This window comes from Macrosteles quadrilineatus, unplaced genomic scaffold (assembly GCF_028750875.1).
Source record: "Macrosteles quadrilineatus isolate MER2022 unplaced genomic scaffold, UCM_ALF_1.0 Scaffold_6__1_contigs__length_79288215, whole genome shotgun sequence".
Lineage (NCBI taxonomy): Eukaryota > Metazoa > Arthropoda > Insecta > Hemiptera > Cicadellidae > Macrosteles > Macrosteles quadrilineatus.
Genome location: NW_026542599.1, coordinates 49,010,650 through 49,033,444, shown reverse-complemented (window position 1 = coordinate 49,033,444; position 22,795 = coordinate 49,010,650). Strand labels below are relative to the sequence as shown.

General features: G+C 35.5%; 2 protein-coding genes across 5 annotated transcripts in view; both read right to left on the bottom strand.

Moving 5' to 3' along the window:
- Nucleotides 1–9,339, bottom strand: part of LOC128996732 (uncharacterized) — a 43,850-nt gene extending 34,511 nt beyond the window's left edge. The window contains exon 1 of one of the 3 annotated variants that reach the window (XM_054422179.1): nt 9,249–9,339. In XM_054422179.1, coding sequence (XP_054278154.1) covers nt 9,249–9,274 — 26 coding nt within the window. In that variant the 5' untranslated portion in view covers nt 9,275–9,339. Of the gene's footprint in view, nt 1–5,226; nt 5,294–9,248 lie in introns of those variants that run through there. The other 2 variants (XM_054422182.1, XM_054422181.1) reach the window with 2 other exon arrangements.
- Nucleotides 9,340–12,881: 3,542 nt separating this feature from the next.
- On the bottom strand, nt 12,882–22,726 carry LOC128996940 (juvenile hormone epoxide hydrolase 1-like). 2 transcript variants are annotated; one of them, XM_054422481.1, is made up of 7 exons: nt 22,610–22,726; nt 20,070–20,259; nt 18,657–18,902; nt 17,506–17,813; nt 16,328–16,530; nt 15,772–16,006; nt 12,882–13,165 (listed from the first exon to the last, which is right to left on the bottom strand). In XM_054422481.1, the coding sequence occupies exons 2-7, from the start codon at nt 20,256–20,258 to the stop codon at nt 12,931–12,933; spliced, it is 1,416 nt and encodes a 471-aa protein (XP_054278456.1). In that variant the 5' UTR covers nt 20,259; nt 22,610–22,726; the 3' UTR covers nt 12,882–12,930. The 2 variants fall into 2 exon arrangements, with proteins under 2 accessions (XP_054278456.1, XP_054278457.1); XM_054422482.1 differs by lacking the exon at nt 15,772–16,006 and adding an exon at nt 13,842–14,076.
- Nucleotides 22,727–22,795: the final 69 nt, after the last annotated feature.

Below are 22,795 nucleotides of genomic sequence, written 5' to 3'. Positions count from 1 at the left end.
TAAACCAAGTCCTGCTGCATTTGAAGCAATGAGTGTTGAGAAAATGTTATAAGTGTTAATACACAAACCTATTATGTAACCCTGAATACAGGTTTACTCCAAATTATGTAACAAGTAGAGTGGGTGCTTATCTCTGATGAGATCAACATGTAATACGAACGTCGAAGTTTTAATCAATACAAATTCTCTGCCGATTTCGCTCGTCACGTTTTGTACAATGATTATTAGGTTTTGCCGCGTAAATTACATAGTAGTAGATTTTATCTGCTGAGCTTTTGTACGCCGACTGAACGGAAGCTTTTACCACTGATTTGCTTGCTAATTGCAGCTCAAGCAAACCAACGTTGTGTTACCACATTGACTTGTCGATACTGAATTGGACATCCCATCTCTATGAACAGCTGGGACAAGTTTTTATTCGAACAGAAAACAGTTGAGCCTCGCTCTTTTACTTTCTAAACTTGTTTTCTTAGTTTTTGTTGTTTCCTAGCTTAAGTTTCTTTTGAGTTTCCCCCTCGCTTTTCTTTTGCTTTTTGGATTGAAATTCCAGAGAACATATCCTAAATTTTTAAAGAATTTATGATAAAACATCACTTATTATGTTAGACATGTTATTAAAAACAGTAGTTCTAATAGCACGTAACAGTGTTTCACAACTTATTCTGAGATTTAATCTACGCCGAAATATTTATTTGGAACCCTTCATTGCTTTACACTGTTAGGTGTGACGCGATTGCACACATTGCCTTTATGGTGATATCCAAAACATATTAGCCTATCTGCATTCAGATTGCAGATCTAAATTTACTCCATGATGAGATAAAGAGTGTCGTCATGAACATTTTTGGAACACATCGAAATGTAAGATTTGGGGTTTAATACGAAACAAGCTGCTATACCCATGCTTTGCAACGGGAAGAAAATGTGACCTAGAGAACTATTAAAGTGGTGCTGATGTGTGTTTTAAAATACAGCAACTCTATGATTTAGTTAGAAAATATAAACTGATTTAAAAGTGTAAACCTACTTACTTTCAAACACCTACTTTTAATGTTGATAGATCCAAAAGAATATGACAACATACCTTAGTGTAGCAATAGCATCAATTGCATCATATTGATGCTTCATGAATGACCTTAATTCTTCAATTTTAGTCAAGCCTTTTTACATGTAGCTTACTATATAAATTACAAAATGAAACTCTGAGCAATACAAAAAACGTATATACAACCTTTCTAAAACCAAACATAACCCTCCTCAATCCATACAAACATCTTTTTCGAGTAAATAAAGAAACCAGTGCACTGTACCACTGACCAGCTGTTTCATTAACTAAATTAAATCATTTAAAATTTGGAAGCATGCCAGGCGTAGCCTTTTAGAAATCAGCCTGTGGGGCAAAGCCCTTAGGAAATTCGTCCATATCAATACTTTTCGGCAAATCTACACACTCTAAGCTTCATTTTGATGTGCAATATGTCTATATTTTTATTTGGTAGATGGCCTTAACCGTTTACATAAAATTTGATTGTATCACTTTAATAATATAATAGATATAGCTTTCCACAATTGAAAGCATATTTTGCGAAAAATAAGCAATGAACGATCTTTACGTAAAGGTTTAAAGATTCCATCTCAAATGTCAAGTTTAAATGTAAAAAAAAACATCGTCTCAAATGGTTCCCCGGCAAATGGTATCGTCTTAAATTAAACATATACACATTTGTATAGCTTTCCAATACTTGTCGACCTGCTGGAAACAATCGTATCTTTCTGTCCATAAACTCATGTGACGTGCTCGTATTTGACAATTAATTGAACATTCGTAACCTACTGTAGCTGTAGATAAACCTTTTGCTGTTGGCTCCTAGGCGGAATAAATCGGCTCCGATCAAATTGGACTTGCATCGCACGTAGTCTAAGAAGCAGAACTGGCTGACATGTCGGACGTTGACCGGAGGATTGATACGACAGCGACAACTGCGGGGTCATCGGCCAACCTGGGAGTACATCGTACATCCGTGACGTCACATCTCCAGACCACCAGGAAACACTTCTGAGGACAAGGACTGGGCAACTACAACATCAGCTAGGCAGGACTACAAACTAGGACTGCCAAGCAATTTAGTCCTTTAACATTACCAGTCAAAGTGAAGAGGACACGAACTGGACAAAATTATGAGTATGAACAGAAAGGACTACAAACTATGACGGCCAAGTCTCCTAACGTCACCTAACTGTAAATCAGACATTGAGGATGTCGAAATAGCCAAAAGATAGTCCAAGATGTGTGTCCTTTGAGCTGCTCAAAGGAAAATTTCTCAAAGTCGTAACCGCACATGATTGATGATGAATTGTATTTATGGGATTTTTAGAAACTGGATGTTTGTGATGAGGTTTTATTGTGAGGACCTTTATTGTTTCTTTGTTACATAAAAGGGCTACCTGACTTACTACCCGTAAACAGTAACGTATGTTTATATGCCGATGACTCTAATATCACTGTGACAGGGAATTCCAAGGAGAGTATTGAAATTGCATCATTTATTAGTCTCTCAATTATTAAAAATTTCCTTGATGGTAAAAACCTTCTTCTTAATTCAAGTAAATCCACTTTCATATCTTTTTGTACGAAACAAGCGAGGGTCAAACTAAAACCAGAAATCTATTTAGATGACAATCAATTAGACCAAGTAGAAGTTACAAAATTTCTGGGACTCTTCATTGATGCTAATCTGAGCTGGGACGATCATACAAAACATGTTGTTAACAAAATGTCAACAGGTTTGTCTGCCTTGAGACAAATGGCTAAATTTTGTAAATTAGAAACATTAAAAACAGTTTATTATTCTTTAATTCATTCTCACCTGTCCTACGGAATAAGCATTTACGGAGCAACAACGCAGAAAAATTTAGATAAAATCTTGCGGAAACAAAAAAATGCGTTAAGAATTATGTTTAAGTTGAAAAGGGGTAAATCTGTTAAACATTTATTTACTTCCACAAAAATCCTAACGGTTTATGCTCTCTACATTTTAGAGACTGTAATGTATGTGAAACAACTTGAAAATCTAAATTTTGTAAACAACGTTCACCCGTACAACACCAGATTAAATAGACCGGTAGAACCACATAATTTAGAATTTTTCAAAAAGAAAACGAAATATATGGGAACAAAATTTTTGTTTCATTTACCAAGGTCATTTCTTGGTGAACAAAACTTAAGTAAATGCAAGAATGACTTAAAGGAATATTTGGTAAAATTAGCCCCATACTCATTAACCAATTTTTTCGAAAACCACAGAGTTTAGAGTAATTGATGAGTAACAAATCAAATCAATAATTGATAAGAAAATGAACCCTCCATACACATTAATTAATTTACTTTTAATTTAGACGAAATTAGTGTAACTGTTTTTATATATAGGTTTATTGTCATTACTATTTCTTTTTGTAAACATTGACACTATTTGTTGTACCTTTGTGCAAATTTATGAATAAAGAATGTTTGAATTGAATTGAATTGAATTGAGGTTGCCTGATTTGAGACAGTTAGGGAGCTAGGAGTGCATTTCAGAGGTAATCAGACAATGAAACCCTGACCAGACATTAACTTAATTACCTATAGATATAGATTAAAATAGAAACATAATTCTTAATCAGGCCATACATAACTTTGGAAGACAAGCCGGTCTCCTACCAGCGTGTAAATCTGAAGAATGGTCTTCTGTCATAGATTAGTATGTAATAGTCAATAATTAAATACACTAATGTATACATTTGTATTCCTGTCGATCGTCTCTAGACAATTAATTGATTTTCAGTTGTTCCTGGTGTATATCAAAATCGAGTACAGTTTAACTTTCATTACTCAGTTCCTATCATTTCACCAAACTTAAGCCAAATATGATCAAAATAATAAAATCTATTGGTAAACACATACTTGTCCTCTGGTATAACATGGGGAGACTGTTTTAAACCCTTACATCTACCTTGAAGAAATTATCTTACAATAAAACCAACTCGGTAATGTGTCAATGTAACAAGTGTTTGTACAAGTTCACTAGTTAAAACTAATGCTCAACCCGAATAGGATTGACAACTCCGACGATCTTAATTATGTTCCATGCGATTGACTGGGAACAAGTTGGAAATGGAATAGCCTATACCTGATACGTTTAATAATAAATCATATTTTTAAAGATTATACCTTAATATAATACACTTGTGGAACTATTTTATCTACTCCATACGGAATAACTTTGTAAAGCCATACTTTCAGAAGAAAACTTCACAAGGGACTCAAGTAAGTGATTGTATAAAGCACAAAAATGCATAAACAACCATGCAAATAAAGTTGGCCAAAACTTTAACTACAAAATAAGTTCGTTGATCAATAATTGGTAAAAAGTAAACTATAATAGTTGAATGCGAGTGCATTTCAACAATGAAAAACGTTCCAGCCAACACGGCAGTATAAAGTTACAATAAACAGTCGTCTAGCTTTGCAGAAAATAATTAAGCAACTACACTGTTCCCTAGACCACCCAATGTCTAATTTGAATGTAGACGAGCCCGCGCTCTTGCCCGAGGAAAAACCATAGTCCTTATTGATAATAAACTCCCACGCTTTCACCACCACACAAGGACTCGAGGACCTCGCTTTACCTGGGACTTTACTCGGTTACATTCCAAACCATCAATATTTTGATTCACATAGTATACGGTAACTAAAAATCAAAATGCAATGATTATCCATTGAGAAACTGAAAGGACGTATTTAACATGTCATGTTTGAAACCATCTTTGTATGAATTTGCACGAATCAAGTTGAGCTTTTACATTTGAACACTAAATTATTACTTACTTATACGCCAACAACTACTTGAGGTATATGTCAATTTCGGGTGTTCTCGTTAGTACAATGTACTAGAATACATTTATTAAATTAAAGGACTGAAGTTTAGTAGTTGAAATAAAAAAGTAATTGTTTTTTGTATCAATCAATGTTATCACGCCCCAGGACTGTGCGTCACAACGCAGTTTTATTGGCCATGTTGTGATTAACTTTCACTAAAATTCCTAATCCAGAAATATCAATTTTAGTTTTCTCTCGCATGTGTACAATACTAAGAGTTGAGCCCGCAACCTTATTCTAGCTTAACCAACCCGAGAAACTAAAACACAAACAAAAACACGTATCAGAAAATGTCAAAAGCAACTCACCAATACGAATCTTGTTTGAGATTTTCGAACCAATCGTTTTTCCCTCGCTTGTATTCCATTGCACATACCAACACACACACACAACCGGCAACTCACAACTGTATTGTCAGTGTGTCTGTGTGAGTTGACATCCCCACCACAAGTAGCAGTTTAGTGTGAACAGCTGTTGTATAATCATCACAAGTGTATTGGATGTCACTTCTCCATTGCTGAATGTGTAAATGATATCAAGCCTGCAGTTTAGACACGCAGCGCAATTGTGAAACGATTAAAATACTGAATTTGGATACTGCAAGTAGGATTTCTCATATTGTAAAATTGTATACTGTAGTTTTTTTAATAGTGTTTCATGTATGGCTAGGTGGGTGCAGTGATGTTAGATAATTGAATTGTTTTTCTTAGGGTTAATATTACAGTGTGCGCGTTACCCTTGCCATAATACCGACAGGACAATACAAGTGTTAAGACTATCGTTTTGTTTGGGTAAAATAGGATTGAAGTTAAAGTTGGTGAAATTACAGAAATTACAATAAATGGCAAACATCAAAACGGGCTTACCCCAACTCCGCGCACTGGTCACTTCGGGTCCCTCGCGGCACATGCCCAACTCCGCGCAGTGGTCAATTTTGGCTCTCACAGCCCTGGCGGATGAGAGTTTGTGTTCTAAGTTTGAAATTATGATATATTTTCATCATTTATAAGAAAGGAAAAGTAAAAAGTATATGCCTACCCAAAACAGGAGACGAAGCTTAAAAACCACTAATATAAGAAGTTTTAAAAAGCCCGTGAGAAAGAGTGACTGTAAATTTATATGTTCCAATGTCTACAATACTCAATCATTCTTTTTAGCACTGGGTTTATGAGCTTGCTGATAAACTTGAGTACCAAATTCAAAAATGTTAGTCTTGTAAACAAACACAGATTGCTTCAACAAATTGGCTGTAATCTCTGTTTCATAAAACAGTTAGCTATACACCTCAAATTGGGGGGAAAATTGGCTGAAATTGGTTTACGAGCATATTTCTTTTACATCTTATTAAAATTGGCGAATTTTACGTCTATGAAGAGGGTTTTCATTGAATCTAGACCCAGACCAAGGTTTTAGCGAATTTCCCATATATAGGGAATAAGCTATTACCGTAGGTCTCATGGTAAGACCTGGACTCACTGATTAAATTTTTCGTTTTTATTTCCCAAAGGCCGAAAACACCATCCGTTCAAATTCATATATATATATATATACCGGTATATATATTTTATGTGTATATATGTAAGTCTGTTAGCACGATAACTCGAGCAAAATGATCTGATTTTGATTAAATTTGGCGTGAACATGTAAACCGTTTATTCGAACGAGTTCACAAACCAGCACGATTGAACCATGTGAACTGGGGCTTATGTATATATTATGAAAGTATAACGTTTATAAATTTCTTTTGAAACCACTTTGTAAAGCTTAAAAACAAATAATTCAGTATATCGAAGCGTAAAAGCGCCAGAATAGTTACAGAAAAAATGCCAAAGAATTCTTATTTTTAAATTCTTATGTTATTCTTTTGGAGAATGAGTAAACTGTTGTAAAATCCTGTAAAAGGAACATATTTTGATTAAACTAGTGGCTTGTAGGGGCAATAGCCCCTATATATATATTCTAGTAAATATTTTGTACAAATTATTAGTCTCATGGGTTACCCTACCTTGAATTATCGTTTAACATTTTTGTATATTATAATATGTATAAAAGTTATTACATACCTGCATAATGCAATTTTTTGATGTCTGTTCTGTTTAAAATATAGATTCCAAAGGACTGTTCATGTAGTGTGTTTATAATACAAACTTTCTAATCATTATATACATCTAAGGAAGATTTTCAATAATAATCTTCATGACTATTAATTAAATATTTATCAATTCCTTTGAATATAGACAAATTCACTTAAATAAAACACATAGAGATAATGTCATCCTCCAAATTGTATAATGCTAATTATAACAAAATCTCTCTGAAAACAACAGAGTATAGTATCCATTTTAATCGAACCCTTGGTCTTTATTTTGTTCTAGTACTATTTTAACATCATCTGGCAACTTTAACCGGCTAAAAGCTACATAAAGTTGACCATGGGTAAACACGGGTTTTTTTCAAATAAATGCCAACTTTTTGAAGGTTTGGCCTTGCGCTTTATTTATAGTAATATCGAAAGCTAATCGCAATAGGAATTGAATTCCTAAACTTAAACGGCATATTAGGATCTTTAGATGTTAGTTTTATTTTTGGCATGAAAAATATGTTCCCTTTGCCTACTCCAGTAATTACTTCTAACTTTACACTTTTTTCAGACATACCTAACACAACTAATCTTATTCCATTAACTAATCCAGACCCTGGAAAAAGTCTATATTTCAGCTTTATAATAGTATACATATTACAGTACATATTACCATATGATTTAAATTAAATAAACCACATGTTTTTAAGTAACCAAAGCAGACATGGACTGGATTCCCATGTTATTTAAATGTAAATTATTTTATTACGTAACGACCTTTTGGTGCATAATTAAGAAAAATGAATAATTTTCCCCAAAACTTCATGCCCAGACCTTTAAAATGAGACCTCTCCCAGCTTTCTACGGCCTCCCGTTCGCTCACAATTTCATTGTAAAATTTTGGGCTTACGGAATTAGATATATAGATTGTCAAATGAATTCATTTTACACTTAACTATTGACATTTCACACTTTTTACCCTGTCTCAAACACTTTTTGATGGGTCTGTAATTGACGGGTAACCTTAATATTACAAGTGACCACCGCGCGGAGTTGGAATTGGCCCTAAAAGTGACCACCGCGCGGAGTTGGGCTGAACCCTTCGGGGGCCATAAAACATTTCCTCGGATTAAATTTGACCACTGCGCGGAGTTGGGCAATCCCCATCAAAACGCACTCTTCACAATCCGAAAATAAACGTTCCTGACAATCGTGTTTTTGAATATTTTTGTGGCATAAGATTCATATTATCTTTATCCATAATATTTCGGGTTTTCGGAGTATGGTAAATAGCATCCATTAATCGATGATTGTTATAAACTAATGACCCTGGCTGAAGAAAGTCTCAGCAATCACTACATAGTACCATTCTTATAATGCATTCAATAGGTCAACGTACTTAGTTGAGTCGTCATCTTGAATAGTGAAAACCCCCTTTATTGCAAAAAGATTGAAAGCTACTAATGTGACAAATATCGTAGGGTTGGTTCTTGTTTACAGGAAAGGCAAACGGGCGACTGATTTATCAAGGTTATTTAGCGCAAGTGCCTGGACGTGTACGCAACACGCTGTATTTGTTTTGGTAAACCACACTCCACACATACATAAGTAATTACGGTAATTGGCCTTCTCAGTTTAATGAATCATTGTTTAACCAAGAGAAACACTATGTCCAATGATCATGGTCAACCAAGTCAAAATTATAATAGTTTATTACCGGTAATGCAATACTGTATTCGGCGCGGTCTAAGCTTATCTCATGTAATTTAACAGCCTCCTCAAGAACGAAGACTACTATGTTCACTGCCAGCATAATCGTCGATCTCAGGTTTTATCGACGCCTCAAACGGGACGATCTATTTTGACAATTATACTAATTTAAGTGGTGAGCGAAGTAATTAAAAGTACTTAGAAGAATATCTGTTGATTCTTCTAGTCATGGTAGAGAATTGAAAATTACTCTAGATGGAAACACAAAATGCATGGTAAAACCTTTGGTAAAACTAAGCTAAAATAATGAACGAGTGTATGTAAATGAAACATTTAGTCACTGCTTGGACTTGGAACAATTATTCAAACAAACATTACCGATGACTAAAAATCACAGTTTTACCAAGTACAAAGACATTTCTCATCAAACGAAATGTCAACAATGCTCTGAACAGCTGATTCTAAACTTCACGTTTAGTGGTCTAGTGTACCAAACCGTTAACTTTATGGTATCAAGAACCAAAACCAATCCGAAATTACCTTGATCGAAGGGGTGAAACAGTCATATCCACAAGAAAAAGAACACATGGTGGATAACGCACGATCACTGAACACTGAACAGCTGATGACGCTAAACTGAAGGCGCGCAACGAGCAACAATCCAACAATGGACTGGCGTAGTCAAGGTCGAGTATATATCTCTCTCACTCACTCACTCACTCTCTCTCTCTCTTACACACGTCTTATACGGCTTCTATTTGCCAGGAATCGAGGCCGACTGTAAAATGATTTAGTATTTAATAATCGCCAAAATAACTATTTCAAGTAATTTGTGCTTCACATGAAGATATTTCACAATGATTGTTCAGCAATAAAAATTTGGATTTACCACACTGAAAACAGACCGGCTTGTTGGCTAAGTTTTGAAATTTGAACAATGCACATCACGGTACCAAACCAAAGCTGCAATATATTCACATCCTAGGATGCTGGCTCCAACCCGGATTTTACACATTACTGGGCCATGGCATTATCACTTAGATAAAATCCTTTGGTGATTGGCGGAGTTCAATCTGAATTTTCTTCATTGGATGCCAGTAGCATTGAGGATATATTTGGTATGGTACATGTTGTGCTTCATCAAATCCAAGCCGAGTTTGCCTACCCCCTAACAGTCCCAATTGTCCTCGCCCTCCATCATGATCTCAAAAATTGATTGAACCAACAGCATCCCAAGATGTTTAGTGGTCTCAAGGCGGACCATATCTCAACGTGGACAACAGAAGAACAGGTGTTCCTCGGCGTTGTGAGCACCAAGGCAGTAAATACAGCCAGGTGAACCAAAATTTTTAAAGTGCAGTTCCCGAGACTGGCAGTCCCTCAATCTCGTGTCTCCTGTTCCCAACTCTCCTGCCATATCTGGAAGGTGTGGCATCCTTCCTTACCTACAAAGCCTTGTCTCTAAATTGCCTTCCTCTTTGCTGCCAATAATTAGGACAGGAATAACCTCAGCAATCACCATAACAGCCGGTTCAGACACTGTGATGTATGCAGAAGTGACCCTGAGGGCCACCTGACGCTGCACTCAAGGTCCAAGGAGCCTCGACTAATACACATTTTCGATGAGTGCATCTGGCCACACCTGTGACGTAAAGTAGCACTGGCCTAACTGAAGACGGTAAGAGTCTCCTTACCCCTTAGCTCTAACAGGACAAAAGACAGTACTTGGTGGATAAAAAATCCGTCCTAGTAAACTGATTTTTACCATTATTGTGTAATTTCAAGATTCAAGATTTTAAAGCGAGTGATCAAGCAGAGAGACAAATGGTAAGTAAAAAGGTAATTTTCTGTATTGATTCCCCATTCCCCCCACTAGTGTTGAATGTATTTCTAAATTTTACTTAAAAAGATCCAGTGATGCTGATAAATTTATTTTATAACAGTTTAAATTAATGTTAACTATTGTACATGTTGCTCGAATTCGAGCAATTGCAAAGTATTACAGGAGTTATTTCAAAACGAATATCAGTCATATTTACAATGAGTTTAAAAGATTCAACTCAAAGATTACCGGTGTGTAACTCAGACCATGTTTATCTTCGTTATTGATAAACCTAAAGCATTCCGGCCGGTTTTCTCCTTCTCAAAATGCCTCGCTGTAGAGACAACACAGGTTATTGATAGAGGGCCAATTGAGAACGAACAGTCGTTTTGGGGTAGTGTTAGGGCTCATTTGTAACCTAATAGTTGAGATTGTCCAGGGTCAGGTGCTGACTGTGATCACTGTTCTGTAACTGCGGTCGCTATCACGACTACGCCTCCTGTCAATGTTTCGTTGTCGTTGCGTCGGAGGCATTTAAAAGAAAAAGAAAACAACAAATTATAGCTACACAAAACAACGATAAATGCACAAATTGAAGTTACAATCATACTAACACGATCCGTCATAGCGACAGAAAACAACGATAAATACACAAATTTGAGATACAACCATACTAACACAATCCGTCTTGAGGGTTATGTTTATACAAATTCAAATAGTAAATAAATGTACTCAATGCGTTTCATTAAATTGAAAAATAAATAACAGCAATTAAACTATACAGCTGATCAAAATGTAAACAATTATGTTCTTCATAAGGATAACGTGGGAACTTTCAAAGCCACTGGGGCAGAGCCCAAGGGACTTTTTCTAAAATGTAAGGTCAGTTTGCAAATCTACGTGACACGCTCTTTCCAATGAGACGTCAATGGATAAAATCGGTTAAGAAATGACGGAGTAGTTCGACTGACAAAGTTTCATGTAGCGTATTAAATTATATAGATTGTAAATAAACAGCTGACCCATCAGTTAAATAACCACAGTCCAGAGACAACTCTGTGGGTAGTGCGGAGCCCATTACAAACAATCAGAGTGGGAAAAAGTAGTTTTAGAACAATAAAGACTAACAAAATTCTAAATGAATAATTAATATTTACTAATTTATACTCCCTCTTTTCGTTTTTTCATAACTGACACAACTAAATTAAACTTAACAGACTATTTTTGGCCCCCTGAGGTGCGGGGCCATGTGCGGCCGCACCTTTCGCACTCGCCTAAGGCCGGCTCTGCTACAGTCAGATTCTAAACAAGAGTCGAAACAGTTAATGAAGAGATTTTCCAGTTAATGCAAATGGATTTTAAATAGCCTAGGCTATTTACAATAATAATTGTAGCCTGATTAGCAGTATCATTATTTTGTAATGCTCAACATACAAAATTGAGATTCTCCAAGGAAAACTTTCTTGTTATACTGTATGTTCTTCAGTTTCTCCACAAATTCTTTAGTAGCTACCAAGAAACTACTGGGACAGGGGCGTCGTCCTGTAATCCAGCTACTAGAAGGTCGTATATTTATAGGCATACACTGTGGACGGGATACTCCCTGGTGTGGATTAACATCCACACTTGTGAGTACTACAACATCCACTGTCCTATCCTGATGATTAGACCGATTTGTTAACTACAAGGCAAAAATATGGTTTAAATTTGAATATAAACTGTAGGTCCCTTAGTTGCCATTGGCTGTATAAGCTATTAATTAACCGTTGTGTCTAAGGAACATATCACTAACAAGAGACTACAAGATCACGCCACTCATCTCTATTCAAACTTGGGGCTTAAAATACATACATTCGTATGGTTGCCATTTCAGAATAAAGTATTAAAAATTAAGAGGGTTCCACCCATCGGCTGGTTACCGCGTAAACATAGTCCTACATAAAAGACTCTCGTGGCGTTATTAAAGTGTTTATTGAGTTGAAGTTGAAATACAGGGTAAAATATTTACAAAGATCTAAACCATGTTCTGGATGAACTAAAACTTCAAAATTTTCATAGTATTTACAAAATCATTTTTTAATATACGTGAATTATTCTTTTTCACATGGAACTTAAACTAAATTACAAGCTCTGTTACGTCAAGCACATAAGGCACACAATCATTGAAAAACATATAGTTTTCAAATTTTGAGAGCTTGTACAATAGAGGCATGTTCAATCCCAAACTATATTTCAAACCATTCAATCCGCTATTTGCATTGACTTCAGGCTGCCGATATAACCAACTTAAACTATTTTTAAACATATGTAATCTTAGACTAAACCTACATCGATTAGTTTTACACTAGGGAAAAATTTAAAATGTAAACTTTATTTTTACAGACATCTACAAAATAACACTTAAAACCACTTAACATCTGGATGCTCAAGAGTAAGAGTGTGGTTTGCAATAGAGGCAAATTTCCAGATGTCATCAGCGAGCAGTTTTGGCTCCTCAAACGCAGCAAAGTGTCCACCAGTGGGAAAATCCGTCAGATGGACGATTTTCTTAAACTTGAGACCGAGTATTGAGCGAGGTTGGTTAGCAATCTCATTGGGTAATCGAGCAATTCCCGTAACAACTGTGACTGGAGCCCTGAAAACAGATTTTGATTAGACAAAAAACTTTAATAAAATAGATTATAGAATTAAGTTTTTCTAAACACAGCCCAAATTACAAGTACAATTAATTTTTACGGGACAAACAACCTCATTTATTGGCTTTGTTTACTACATTACCGACTGATCAGGTGATAAAAGTTTTGGCGATTTTATCCATACAGTTTAGTATTAATAGAAATTAATTGTGTTGTGACTCAAGATAGTGCTTTCACAAGCCCAAAGAGTATGTATTGTAGAAGAATATACAAAAAGTAAACTATAGGCCTACATTTTACCACAAGAATTTTTGCATTTAAGATTTTAGTTGGGTACTTAATAAATCAAAAGTTGTATAAAGTGTAAAGATCGATTATACAATTCTTCTCGCGTTTTATAGAAACACACGTTGAGTTTTATCACAATAAAATCTCAATATTACTTGGCCAAGTAGACAGCAATGCATTTCAGCTGATTGTTAATGAAGTATAGGAAGCAGGACTGCCAAATTATGAGCTTCTTTTGTGTGTACACAATGACTCTTTGTATTTGTATTTTGGGTTGCGTTTAAAATAACACCCTGTACAAATAATATTAAAACTAAACCTACCTAGACTTTCCGGACTTGCCGATTGATCAAGTCTCTGCCACAACACACCACTTCTCATACTCACTTTTCAAATCCCAACGTCATACTTTTCTTGTTGAAAGTCTCGCTGTACAGTCTCATAGATGAGGTGGCTGATCCAGTGAGCCAGTAGATAATGATATTATCTAAGAGATCCTCCAGTTTGTACTTCTTTAAGAGGCCTCCATCAGGCAAACTCTTCCATGAAGGGTTGGTCCATGTGGAGAACTTTTCCAAGATGTAAGCAGCCAATGCGATCGGAGAATCTCTCAAAGCAACTCCTGTAAAAATGTGACAGTGAAATAAAACGGGTGTCTTTGCTAAACATGTTTGCTATTTTTAAACAGGTTTAGTAAAAATGTACAGAGAAATCAATTTCCTAATTTCAGAGGGTTTATTGTACAAATTCTTTCTTATGTAGAATTTCTGAAATAAATTGATTTGATTTTAATTGTTGCAGGAATACAGATCAGGCTTATCAACAGCATTTATGATGACTTATTCCATTTTCCCTCTTTCACAGATTGTCTAAAATTTTAAGCAGCGATATAAGTTGAGTAAATTCCCCATCACTGATTAGTAAAACAGAATTACAAAATTTCTAGTTCTGAAGAATGGAAGAAACCTAGAATATGATGGGATTGTGCTTGTGATGACATTGTGAAGAATCTATGTATTAATTACGTAAGGTGATTCTTTGCGTCAAAATGGTGGGCGACTGGGATGTCCTAGAACGATGAGAGAGGGCTCAAATTGAAGGTCTCTATATCATGAAGGCGGGAAAAATAGTGGAATTCCCAAAACGTTAACCAAAATGTTCATATAACGTAAAATGTTCTCCATAAGAATAGTATTGGAGGCCATACAGAGCTTATTTTTGTGTATAATCTTGGAATGAACTATATTCAATCGCAATAATGTAGATTTTCATCATATCCAAAGCATTGTTGTTAGTAATACCCTTAGTGAAACACAACATGTCAGTTGTCAATGAGCGGACTATTGATTAAATGTCCTACAAAGTCATGGTTAGTACTAACACTAGAGTTTGGACTGTTCACGTATCAAAAAACGTAAAATTTCTGCTCCATGAAAACACTGAAAATATAATAATTTACAAACTTTTCAAGTTTAAATAATAGATGAACCAAACTTATATCACTCCTTATGATCTTTTAGTATGTTAAAGAGCGAAGATGAAATAAGTTAATCAACACATTGCAAGCACTGTAAACCTGAGTTATATTCCTGCAATAATTTAATTAGTTCCTCTGTTGATCTTGATACAAATTATGTTTTAACATATTATGTAAGACACAAAATTGATTTAACAGTCACATTAGTTACCTCGTCAGGAGTTGCATTGAGAGATTCTACAATCGCCTGCCTACATCCTGGAAAATTTTTCCACTTGCACCAAATTTTCATGGAATTGTTTACCTGATGGAGGTCTCTTGACGAAATACAAACTGGAGGATCTCTTAGATAATATCATGATATACTGGCTCACTGGATCAGCCACCTCATCTATGAGACTGTACAGCGAGTCTTTCAACAAGAAACATATGACTATGGAATTTGATAAGTGAGTATTTATTTTGTGTAGGTATAAATTAAGAACCAACTCAACAGACAGTTTGTTTAACAATTGTTCAAAAATTTAATTTTCAACAAATGAATGAAGATAACTGAGTTTAGACCTATTTGTAAATAAAGCACTTTTTCATTTCATTTAATGGTAGGAACAATAAACAGAAAACTAATGATCATCATCACAACAACAAAAAAACACAACTGCTGTACTTTTGAGGAATGACACTTGATCATTGCTTCTCACCATGACTCTCATCATGAGGTTCTTCCACATTGAATGACAACACGCAACTCAAGTAGGTGCTCTCCAGGTACTAAGCTACCATCCGGGCTCTGATTAGGTCTGCTAGGCTCGAACACAACACACCACTTCTCATACTCACTTATTAAATCCCATAGACATATGTTTCTTGTTGAATGACTCGCTGTACAGTCTCATAGATGAGGTGGCTGATCCAGTGAGCCAGTAGATCATGATATTATCTAAGAGATCCTCCAGTTTGTATTTTTTTAAGAGGCCTCCATCAGACAAACTCTTCCATGAAGGGTTAGTCCCAGTGGAGAACTTTTCCAAGATGTAAGCAGCCAATCCGATCGGAGAATCTCTCAATGCAACTCCTGTGGCAACAAGCTGACAGTTAAATTGCATTTGTATTTTTTATCTAGGTTAATATTTTGTTTGTATTTTTAAACGTGATGTAAATTACTTATTTCTCTCACTTACCAGGTTAAACTGATATGACGACTTATTGTAGGCTATTGCATCTTTTATGACACGTCAACTATCTCAGTAACATAAACTATGGCAGAAAATACAATTTTAGAACACTAGCACTCTCTGTGACTGGCTAATTCGACCGTGTCGTCCGTATAGATGAGATGTCTACTTCAGTATTCAAAAATCAATGCTTTTACTCAGATCCAATACACACAACTCACCCACAGTGTCAGGCTTAGTGGCTTGTATATGTAAGTATCCGGTCTCCTCCAATAGGAAAGATAGTTTGTCCAGCATAGGATAAGTGAACTTCTCTTCTCCCTCGTCACAAATTAGTCTTGGATACAAGCTGCCGGCCATCAGCTTCAGTTGTATACCGATTGTTGGTTGTACGTTCGCCATGTTCAAGTGTAGTCCGATGACACTGTAAATTAAGTGGTAAATCTATAATTACTGGTAGGAGACTAAATAGCTACATAACAAGAAAATAAGAAGCTATACGCACAAACGGCCATAACTTAAAAAAGACCCTCTTAGAAGTAGACATATTATTCCCACAAAGCTGTCACTCCCAATTAACTGAGGTTATTGGGATTGAGACTATCTCGGTAACCAAGCATCTTGGATAACTTGAGGGTCGCTTAGATTTTGAGGTAAGGGTTCACATTAGGAAGTAAAATACTTTTAAACAATATGTTTTAACCCACTGACGATGACTTACGAGTGTAGCGCGTCACCAAATTTTAGCCAAATACAGTAGAACCTCTTTAATCCAAACTAATTGGGACCAGTGGTAGTTCGGACTATTGAATAGTTTGAATTACTGAACAAGTGAATTGTTGTTTTTATGTAACAATAGCTGAAATGTGGCTAAAATAGATCGTAATTGTTACGGGAAAAGTGAAAAATGATTTATAGAGTAAAATACAGTGGGAAACATAGTGAATAAACAGTAGGCCTACTGTAAATTACAATAGAAAAAATTATGGTGAATATAAAAAAAAATACAGTATACAATATTAAACAACTGTATTGTGTATAGAGTACAGCAATGAGGCGTTCCGATTATTGGATGTTCGGATTATGGGGGTTTGGATTAAAGAAGTTCTAAGATACTGCTAATTCACTAGCGCTATAGTAGTTCATTGAATCTAACCTGCAGGAGTTAGGTAGTATCGTTGTGTACTTATAGTGGTAATCAACACATTCGGCCAACGGTGGCATGGCATCTACTTGGCTTATTATTGAAATATGCAAACAGTTGTATAATGATTGATCACTTTTGGTTTACTATCTTTACCATTCATTAATTTCTCTTTACAAAATCATTATATTCACCGTCAAAGTACTCTAATCCAGCATCTATGTGCAAGTGCTCGTTGCCAATGGCACTACTCACTTGTCAGGATACATCTGGGCAAAGTTGGTGCCTATTATACTTCCCCAGTCTCCTCCTTGGACGAAATACTTGTCATAGCCGAGTCGCTCCATGAGAGAGTGGAGAACGACAGCCATCTGAGCAGCTCCTAGACCCGGCCGAGCGGCTGCCTCCGAGAAACCATAGCCTGGGAGTGACGGAGCTACTACCTCAAAGGCAAAGGGAAAGTCTGGTCCGGGTCTTTGTGTGATCAACTTGGGAATCAACTCGTAGAACTCTCTTACTGAACCCGGCCACCCGTGCAACAGCAAGATAGGAACCACCTTCAACTGCAACAGGGAGACTCATCATTGTAAGTTAGATTAAATGAGAGGTTTGGTTTAGTCATCATGTCAAGTTTACAAAGACTGATTATTCACATATAAACATAATGACATGTCAATACAAATAATTACTTAATTTTTAAAACCCAATAAATAATAACTAGTGCTAAATTAATTTAGAAAATCATCTAAGGAACAAGTATACAAGAACATGAGATAGTATTTAAGTTTTATTTTTTTATTTTCTTTAATTTTAATTTGTTCTAGGAGCTGATTGTACATTTTCCTATGTGCCATGGGCGGCCCTACGTAAAGAGCTGTTCTATGCACAGGGTATTGCAGATAAGTCCTTTATTACTTATTAAATCAATGACTCTAATGAACACTAATTCCTCATAACTTCTTTTTATTAAAGTGCCAAATTTAAGAAAATTTACGAGAGTTTCATCTGAATAAAAAAGGTGGCTGCAAGAAGGGTGGTTCAGTATCAACTAAGATTCATATGGCTATTTTTTGTAAAGTAAAAATACTATTGCAATTTGGGAACTGTCCATGAGACAATACAGGGCCGTTCCTAGGGTTGGCGGCGCCCGGAGAAAACGTGGTCTTGATTATAGTGTTTGCCCCCAAATCTGGAGGTCGTAAGTTTGATTCTGAGTGGTATCAATTCTGGACCGAGATGCCCTTCGCCGTTGGTTAACAATTAATCTAACAAAAGGTCGACTTTAGATAAAACAAAGCAGGGTTTAGACTTTCACTTCCTTGCAAAACATAAGTTAATACAAATTGTAAAAATTAATAATGTTACAAATTGGAGTTATTTATTTAAAATCCTATGATCCAACCTACCCCTGGTTTTTTTGTCTGTGTTATCTTTGCGTGAATAAAATGGATCTTGAGGCCTTGGATTTCTGTGGTGAACTGTGGAAATGAGTTTAAGTACTTCTGGCGTTCTTCCCAAGAATACTTGGTCTTCCAAAAGTCTAGTACTTTTTGAAGAAACTTAGTGTTGAAGCCATACTCGAACCCAACACCTTCCAGTGGGGGGTGGAATACTCTGGTGTTGTTCAGCCGAATATGGAGATCATCAAGCACCTAAGAAATCAAAATTATTTTATAATTTCCAAATAGGGAAATCCAGACACAATATTACAATATAATCAAAGTTGTTTATTTCTTTTGGAATAGTTTTGAATTGTGCAGTGTGCTAAGGGAACACTGATAAAATTGAATGTATATTTTGAAACCTTTTTGATTGTTTAGTAAATCATGGATTTTACTTGAACACGTGCGTATCCTACAACTAAAATAGTTTAGATGCAACTCGAAATTGGAACGACATTGACTCAGAAATATTACCAGAGGATTCTAAAACATTATTATTCAAAACTTCAGGTTTTTAAACAGATTGAAATAAGGCAGCAAAATATAAAGTAAGATTAGTAGAACGAAAAGCTAGAATAGCTTAGGAAGTTTTATGAAACTTAGGAGAAACATGTTTGTTTGTCTCAAAACAATGACTCATCATTTACTACGTGACCCTCACTAGATAATCTCTAATCATTGTACTAACAGTTCTAACTGCAAAACAGTTGTGACTGAAACCAAAAGAGCCAGGTCAATGAAGGCTTGAAGCCAAGATTTCTCAGTACTTATTTGAAAGATAAAATTTTTACAGATGAAAACATAGCCTACTGTCTACTGTAATTTATGAAAGGTTAATTTTTAGATATTCAACTATCCAGTATTAGATAACAGTCTTTGAAGAAGCAAGATAACCAAGGACAACTAGCAAATTACACACTAATCACAGGTCTAATCCTATTATCTCATGAATGGAATATTAGACAAGTGTGTACAGAACTAGTGTCCATCAGTTTTATGGTTGAAAGATCATATCATATCATATCACTGTCCCTATCATAAACATCAAGCCATAAGTAAGAATATATTTCTTTTTTTATTGGATTGTAAAAAAAAATTACTTTAGTAATGAATTATTTATGTAGAAGAATTTGCATAATGACTCTTCATGGTTTAAATTCACATCATAGGGTGACAGCTTACATTATTTAGTCTCGTTTTCAGGATTCTTAACAAAACACCTGTTTTTTTTTTTTATAGGTAACAAATCAAGTTTTCATTAATAACATTTCAAGACGATTTATTTCAAATGCAGAATCTATATGATGATCAAAATGAATTGTCATCAATTTTAAAATTAAGTCAGGACAGCATTAACACATTTTAGGATAAACACACCTGTTTAGGGTAGTTGATCTTGAAGGGGATGATGGAGGTGTCGTCTGCTCTAGAAGGGCCGACCCCCCACCACTCCTCAGTCAGCTGAGGTACTGCGCCTGAGAATGCTGTCAGGTGATCATAGTAGACACCTGCGCCAACTGCTAGCAGAACTATCACAACACTCAGCACCAACCCTCTCACCACCATCCTGCCCAACAATAAATGGCTGTAGTATGCAAGTTTATCAATGTATGGTGTTTCATATACTAGTGTTTGTTTTTTATTGCAACTGTGATATTTTTCAATGTTTTTTTTTTTTTTTTTGTTGAGTACAGTAGTTGTTTGTGTAACTAGTGGGCAAAGTGGCACTTTGCTGCACATGAGAGAAATTTTTACACACGAGCCCTAGGCGAGAGTGGAAAATTTCTGGAGTGCAGCAAAGGCAGTTTGCACTCACGTTACACATTATATTTTTCCTACAGTTACTATAAAGCATAAACAATTAGTCTTTCAAACATTGCACAACATTTTTTTAGTTTAGGTTGGATCCAAACATTGAACGAAATGGGAAGAGCTGCACCAGAGGATCGTAGTTGTAATATCTTTTAAGGGTTTGCCAACTTATTTTCAAGCGTACTCGTATTACGTGCCTAATAAAAGCACACTGTTTTGTGTTGTTTAAGAAGGAATACTGGTTTGCGGAAAAAGTAAGTAGATGTAGCAATTTGTAACTTTCTGTGCTACAATCAGTGCAAGGAAGGCCACTTGGTCAGGTGACTGTAGGAAAAGACTCAGCTCACAAATTGATATTTGAAACTGGTACTGTATTTAAATTTTCTTTTGCAAGTAGTTTTTCTGAGATTTGGATTAATGATTCCTGGACATGACGAGTTTACAGATAAAATGATTAATTTGTTTACTTTAAAATATTCCAACACATTATTTGTGACGTTTGTTTTTTATTAAAAGTGGGACAGAGAAGAAAAGGCTAAATCCTAATCTAGTTAACTCATTTGATATTAATCAGATTTATCATTACTAGTGTACATGTTGCTCGAGTTCGAGCAATTGGAAAGTATTACAGGAGTTATTTCGAAACGAATAACAGTCATATTTACAATGAGTTTAAAAGAGTCAACTCAAAGATTACCGGAGTGTAACCATAGATAAAACATACTCCCTTGGTGTAACTCAGACCATGTTTATCTTCGTTATTGATAAACCTAAAGCATTTCAGCCGGTTTTCTCCTTCTCAAAATGCCTCGCTGTACAGGCAACACAGGTCATTGAGGGCCAATTGAGAACGAAAAGTTGTTTTGGGGTAGTGTTAGGGCGCATTTGTAACTTAATAGTTGAGATTGTCCAGGGTCAGGTGCTGACTGTGATGAGTTAAGCCTATTACGCGCCACTGTTCTGTAGCTGCGGTCGTTATCACGGTTACGCCTCCTGTCTATGTTTCGTTGTCGTCACGTCGGGGGCATTTAAAAGAAAAACAACAAATAAACAAATTATAGCTACACAAAACAACGATAAACGCACAAATTTAAGTTACAATCATGCTAACACGATCCGTCATAGCGACACAAAACAACGATAAATACATAGATTTAAGATACAACCATACTAACACGATCCGTCTTGGGGGTTATGTTTACACAAACTCAAATAGTAAATAAATGTACTCAATGCGTTTCATTGAATTGAAAGTAAATAAATACCAGCAATTAAATTATACAGCTGATCAAAATGTAAACAATTATGTTCTCCATAAGGATAACACGGGAACTTTCAAAGCCACTCCCAAGGGACGTTTTCAAAAATTCAAGGCCAGTTTGCAAATCTACGTGACGCGCTCTTTCCAATGAGACGTCAATGGATAAAATCGGTTAGGAAATGGCGGAGGAGTTCAACCGACAAAGTTTCATGTAGCGTATTAATTATATAGATCAATCAGATTTATGAAATCCACATAAGTTTTTTTAAATTATAAAATGAGTTTTTTAAGTACACTTTAGAATCTTAAATAAAACATTTTTTTTAGTTTTATATCACACAGTTTACAACTCAATCAGCCAACCAGTTGAGTTGTGTTGTAGCAATACAAATTAAAATAAATTCCAAGTCATTACAGGGAGGAAAACATGTTTGCTCCAACTCAAGCTATTTGGGTGGAGGCAATTAGTTTGTGCTTCCAGTCAAATAAAGTAACAAAATAATCACTCGTATTTCATGTTATTTCCAACAAAATTTCAGTGTAAACAAACCCAAACTCCAATCCAAGCACTCATACATCTTTTGTTGGATTTGAAAATACTGTCAAAGTGGAAAACAATCACACAAACAAATGCATCGATTACCATAATCATAATCCAATACAACAATTATTTTTAAATTAATACACTGGTTTAAAATAAAATGTTATTTTAAATGTATTTTAATAACTGTATCTTATGACATAATGTTAATAGCAATGTTAGATATAATATTACATTGTATTGGATGTACAGTAACTTTCTTCTATACTGATAAGGAACTAAAACTCAAGTTCATGGACTCACCTTGTAGATGATTAGGTTATGTCCAAGGATTGTGGCTTGTGGCTGTGCTGCTCTCTACAGCTGTACTGCTGGGAAGATTGGAGTGGGGAGTACAGTCTGGTATGATAAACACTATGACTAGTACAGTCTAGTCTGGAGCTCTTATTATGGGTGACTTGCACTTTGGAATTGACTCATCCTTTGACA

What these genes read in the sequence shown, in the direction of transcription:
- LOC128996940 (XM_054422481.1), bottom strand. Translation starts at nt 20,258, where the DNA reads ATGGTGGTGAGAGGGTTGGTGCTGAGTGTTGTGATAGTTCTGCTAGCA. An exon ending in CACTAAGCCTGACACTGTGG is followed by an intron (nt 16,007 to 16,327) that starts GTGAGTTGTGTG and finishes TTGTTGCCACAG; the next exon opens with GAGTTGCATTGAGAGATTCT. An exon ending in ATGTCTATGGGATTTAATAA is followed by an intron (nt 13,166 to 15,771) that starts GTGAGTATGAGA and finishes ATCTGTTTTCAG; the next exon opens with GGCTCCAGTCACAGTTGTTA.